We start from the raw sequence: 5,920 nt of genomic DNA on the forward strand, positions 1-5,920 counted from the left end.
CCTACTCGAGGCTTGGGGCTGGATCTGCAAGCCTTAGCCTGAACTCTCTTCCTCTGAACTCCAAAGCTTTGGCCTATGTCAAGAACTTCGGGAAGCCAGGATATTCTCCGTTCCCTCGGGATGCACTCTTCCTCCTCCTCAGTGATAGGCCCCAGGCCCTTTGTATTTGTGGGATCCTTGTAAAAAAATTCCTTGTTTCTGCATTTTGTAAAAATTACACGCTGTGCATATATATATATGAAATTGTTTTTCTTCCAACCACTCATGTCTCACTCATTGCACTTTTCCTTCCTTTTCTCATTACAAATTTTGTTGTTTGCTTGGCTACAGGTCAATGCCCCGGTTGCGAGGCTTTGGTAAGGGCTCGAGAGCTGCTACCTGGCCTTACCTCACTACGAATCCAAGGACTCGGGTTTGTTGAGTTGGGGATTGGTGAGTTTAGGGAGTTGGCCTTACCCCGTAGTAAGTCTAGGGAGACAAATTGTCTTGGTCGTGAGGCCTTGATGAGGGCACAGGAGCTAGTGCTCGGCCTCGACCCCATAGCAAATCTAGGGATTCGGCTTTGCTGAGTGGGGAACTCTGCAAGTATAGGGACTTGGTCTTACCTCACAGCGAGTATAGAGACTTAAATTGTCTTTGTTACAAGGCCTTGACGAGGACTCTGGAGTTGGTGGACTGCCTCAACCCTGCGATGAGTTTAAGGACTCGACTTTGTTGAGTAAGGAGGTTGGCGAGTCTAGGGAGTCCAATTGTCTTGGTCATGAGGCCTTGATGAGGGCATAGGAGTTAGTGCTCGGCCTCGACCCCATAGCAAGTCTAGAGATTCAGCTTTGTTGAGCGGAGAACTCTGCAAGTATAGGGACTTGGCCTTACCTCACAGTGAGTATAAGGACTCAAATTGTCTTTGTTACGAGGCCTTGATGAGGACTCTGGAGTTGGTGGATTGCCTTGACCCTGCGATGAGTTTAAAGACTTAACTTTGTTGAGCGAGGAGGTTGGTGAGTCTAGGGACTCGAATTGTCTTGGGCACGAAGCCTTGATGAGGGCTTGGGAGTTGGTGCCTGGCCTCAACCTCGTTGTGAGTCTAGGGATTCGACTTTGTTGAGCTAGGGGGGAGGGGGGGTCAGCGAGTCTAAGGATTTGGCCTTACCCCGCAGCGAATCTAGGGACTAAATTGTCTTACTCATGAAGCCTTGACGAGGACTTGGGAGCTGGTGGCCAGCCTCGACCCTGCGGTGACTAGGGACTTGACTTTGTTGGTCAGGGAGGTCGATGAGTCTAGGGACTCGAATTGTCTTGGTCACGAGGCCTTGATGAGGGTTCAAGAGTTGGTGCCCGGCCTTGACCCCTCAGTAAGTCTAGGGACTTGGTTTTGTTGAACGGGAGGGTTAGAGAGTCTAGGGACTTAGCTTTCCCCCGTAGCGACTCAAGAGACTCGAATTGTCTTGGTCATGAGGCCTTGATGAGGGCTTGGGAGTTGGTTACTAGCCTCAACTCCACAGTGAGTCTAGGGACTCGGATTTGTTGAGTGGGGGGTCAGTGAGTCTAGAGACTTGGCCTTACCCTACAGCAAGTCTAGGGACTCGAAATTATCTTGGGCATGAGGCCTTGACGAAGGCATGGGAGTTGGTGACCAGTCTCTAACCCGCGGTGAGTCTAGGGACTCGGCTTTGTTAGTTTCAAATTTTGATGACAAAGAGTTCGAGGCAAACATCCATGCATTTTCATTCATCGCATAAGTTTACAATTACATGGGTTCTTATTCACAAGTGATGCTCCTTGTCTCTACGCATAAGTATTTCTTCAGGTGCTCAATATTTCACGCGTAGGGGTGCTCGCATCCCTGGCTATCCTTAAGGCGGTAGAAGCCGTGTTGGTTGCTTGCAGTTGCTACACAAGGGCCTTCCCATCATGGTCCCAGCTTCCCTTTTTCCTGGGTAGTCACTCCAGTCTATTTTAGCATTAGGTTGCCCACTTTGTAGAAGAGCAGTCTATTTGTTGAAGTACTTCTTTGCCTTTTGCTTGTTACTTGCCATTCGTATTGTCGCCTTTTCCATTCTTTCCTCTAGGAGTTCTTGTCCTTCTACTAGCCTCTCGTTGTTGTTGTCCAGGTCGAAGTGTTGGACCCAAAATGTGGGCATTCCTACTTCCACAAGAATTACTGCTTCACTCCCATAGGTGAGGGAGAAGGGTGTCTCCCTAGTGGGGGTTTCGACATTTGTTTGGTATGCTCATAACATGGCCAGGAGTTCTTCGGCCTATGCTCCTTTGTGTGCTCAGAGCTTCTTCTTGAGGTTGGAGAAAAGAGTTTTATTGGTTGCCTAGGCTTGGCCGTTGGCTTGCTGGTGTCCTAGCGAGGAGTACTTTACCTTGGTCTCGAGTTCTACACACCATTCCCTGTAGTGTGAGTAGTTGAATTACTTTCCGTTATTTGATATGAAGCTCTTGGGTATGCCAAACTGACAAACTATCGACTTCCAAAGGAACTTTATGATGGCCATGGCGGTGATGCTGGAAAGGGCCTCTGCTTTGACCCACTTTGTGAAATAGTCGACTGCTACGACTATGAATTTGGCCACTTCTCAATCCACTGGGAAAGGGCGGATCAGGTCGAGGCTCTACTGGGTAGAAGGCCATGGGGAGGTGATCAAATTTAGCTCCTCTAATGGACAATGTGGAACCTGCCCATAGTATTTGGGTCAGATCACACTTGTAGCTAGCGCCCTTCCTCCCAAGTGGCTCCAGTAGATTCCTTCATGGATCTCCACTAGTACGTGTTGAGCCTCGTCTAGTGAGAGACGCCTGATGAGTGGTTTAGAAAAGCCCCTCTTACATAGAACTCCTTCTAGCAAGGTGAACTGAGCCGTCCTATTCCTAACCTTGTGCACCTCTTTAGAGTAGCTTGGTAGTTTGACTTCCTGCAAGAACTCTCTGATATCGACAACCCACTTGGGGGATGCTAGGGCAGTGACGGATACCTAGGCTCTGATGGACGGGGCATCGACTATTATGATCATAGTGTGTTTCTAGAGGGGAAGCTCTTCCTATCCTAATGGGGCCTTTTCCAGCCGGTCTGTCTTCTGATTCTCTCCTCTCAGGCCTTGCCTGATGTAGAAATAGAGGAAGTGGTCACGTTCTTTGCAGATGAGTTGGAGATACTTCTTCAGCTTCTCCCCATTCGTGGCGTATTGTCCTAACACCTGGCTGACAACAACTTGGGAGTCGGCCCTTACTTCTACTTCTTTAGCCCCTAGTAATAAGGTAACTGACATCCAAGCCAGAAGGGCTAGACCCTCGGCCTCATTTATGGTTGCTTGGAAGGCAAGCTTGACCTAATAGTTGTGCTCCTCTCCTTGTTTGGTCACTATGTGCACCCCTACAGCCCCGCCAACCCAGCTAAACAAGCCTTGTAGACCTGCCAGGGCTTTCCTTGGGGTGTAATCAGGACTTCCTTTGGGAAGCTTGTGAACTATGCAATAAATTCTGCCAACACTTGTCCTTTGATCGTAGCACGTGGCAGGTATTCCATGTCGAATTTGTTGAGCTCAACCGCCCACTTGGCGAGCTGGCCCGAGGTATCTGGCTTCTACAAGATTTTCTTAAGAGAGAGGTCGGTGAGCACTTTCATTGAGTGAGCTTGGAAGTATGACCTTAGCCTTCTTGCTGCAATGACTAGTATGAACACCAACATTTCAATCCGCTGATATCTAGCTTCAGATCTATAGAAGGCTCGACTCGTGTAGTAGATGGGCTGCTGCCATTCCTCGATTTCCTGGACTAGTACTATTGATACATCATGTGGTGACACGCTAGGTACACAGTCAAATCCTCACCTGGCTTGGTTTGGTTGAGGAGGGGGGTGGGCCAGTTATCTTTTCAGGTATGTGAAAGCCTCTTCATAGGCCTCATCCCATTCTTGGACCCTACTCAGAACTTTGAAGAACCGGAGACATCGGTCTGTCGACCAGGCAATGAAGTGGTTTAAAGCTGCCACCCGACCATCTAACCTTTGGACTTTGTGGAGGTTGCTGGGGGAGAGCATACCCACTACTACTTCGACCCTTTCAGGGTTTGCATCAATCTCCCTCTCAGAGACCATGAATCCTAGGAACTTTCCCAACTCCACCCTGAATGCACACTTTGAAGGGTTGAGTTTCATCCGGTATCGTTGGAGAATGGCGAAGGCTTCGTGAAGATCTGTCAAATGCTGCTCAGGCTTTTTGCTAGCGACGAGCAGGTTGTCCAAATATACTTCCATGTTCTAGCTAATCTACTGCTTGAACATCCAGTTGACCAGCTGCTGCTAGGTGGCACCAACATTCTTGAGACTAAACTGCATGGCTTTGTAGTAGTAAAGCTCTCAGTCTATAATGAATGCTATCTTTTCCTCCTCTTCTGGGCTTATCCTAATTTGGTTGTATCCAAAATAGGCATCCATGAAGTTGAGGAGAGGATGTCCCGCTATTGAATCCACAATTAGATTAATGCACCATAGTGGGAAGCTGTCCTTTAGGTAAGCTTTGTTTAGGTCGTTGAAGTTGATGCACATCTGCCACTTCCCGTTTGCCTTCTTCACCAAGACCACATTGGAGAGTCATTCTAGGTAGTGAGCTTCTTGGATGAACCCCGCTGCTAGGAGACGGTCTACCTCCTTGAATATTGCCATGTACTTCTCAGCACTGAAGCTTCGTCATTTTTTCTTGGCCTTTCTGGCAGGTTGATGTAGAGTCAGTGCTCGATGATGGAGTTGTTTATTCCGGGCATCTCTTCGTGACTCCAAGCAAAACATCTTGGTGCTCAATAAGGAGATGTTTTAGAGCCTGCCTCAACTTAGGGTCTCGCTTGGTCCCAACTCAAATGGTTTGCTCGGGTCCTTGTTGGTCGACCACAACTAGCTCTAAGGGCTCATCGAGTTTGGCTCGTCAGAGGGCCTGTTTGTCTCGAACCTCTTCATCCCACTTGGCCAAGATGGGTGGTGAAGGTGGCCCGACCGTCTCTCCAACCTCTCCAATTGTCGCGACCACCCTAACTTCATACCTCAGCTCCTGAGCATAGCATTCCCGAGCTAGGACTTGTTCACCATGAACTTCTCCCACTCCTAGGTCTGTGGAGAACTTCATTTTGAGGTGGTAGGTGGATGTTAATGCCCTCAAATTGTTAAGCGTGGGACACTCCAGTATGGCATTGTACGAGGAGGGGGCTTTAACTACCAAGAAATCGACCATGGTTGCAGCGGTCCTGTGGGCCTTCCCAGCCAAGACGGACAGGGTGGTGGCTTCCATCAGTTGAAAAATGTCACTTGTGAAGCCTTTAAGCGGCACATGGGCTGGACATAGCTGGTCAAGACCGATCCCCATTCTAACGAAGGCTTCTCATAATAAGATGTCCGCTGAACTACCCTTGTTGATCAGGATTCTCCGAGTTGTAAAGTTCACAATATGCATCGTTAGCACTAATGCATCATCGTGTGGGTGAAGGATACCCTCATCGTCCTTCTCACTGAAGGTTATTGTGGAGCCCCTGGAGTGTCACCGATGGAGGCTCTCCAGGTAGTGAACACCTTGGCTTGGCTCCGTTTGCAAGCTCAATTTTTGATCCCCTTCTACTGTTAAACTTGAATGAGTGTGGGCCCCATTTCATGACCAGGCTAGGGATTCTCCCTTTCTCCTTGCTTCTAGCGCTCCCCTTTTTCCCTCTTCATAGCCATGAACTCCTCTTTGTCTAGCCACCTTCCAATCCTCTTGATCCATCTCGGACCGTCACAGAGCTATCAGGGCCTCAAGGGTGTCTTCGGCATTGATGAATCTGTCTGTCAGATCCATAAACTCCCTCAGTGTTCATCCCAGCAGGGCTGCCAAGGTGATCTTCTCATCTTGGTCGTCTATGGTCATGCGTTCCAGATTGAACTGGGAGAGGTACG

General features: G+C 48.9%; 1 protein-coding gene across 1 annotated transcript; it reads right to left on the reverse strand.

Moving 5' to 3' along the window:
- Positions 1-4,922: 4,922 nt before the first annotated feature.
- On the reverse strand, positions 4,923-5,357 carry LOC122291046. Its single transcript, XM_043098697.1, has one exon. The coding sequence runs from the start codon at positions 5,355-5,357 to the stop codon at positions 4,923-4,925; it is 435 nt and encodes a 144-aa protein (XP_042954631.1).
- Positions 5,358-5,920: the final 563 nt, after the last annotated feature.

The sequence above is a fragment of the Carya illinoinensis genome, chromosome 13 (genome assembly GCF_018687715.1).
Source record: "Carya illinoinensis cultivar Pawnee chromosome 13, C.illinoinensisPawnee_v1, whole genome shotgun sequence".
NCBI lineage: Eukaryota > Viridiplantae > Streptophyta > Magnoliopsida > Fagales > Juglandaceae > Carya > Carya illinoinensis.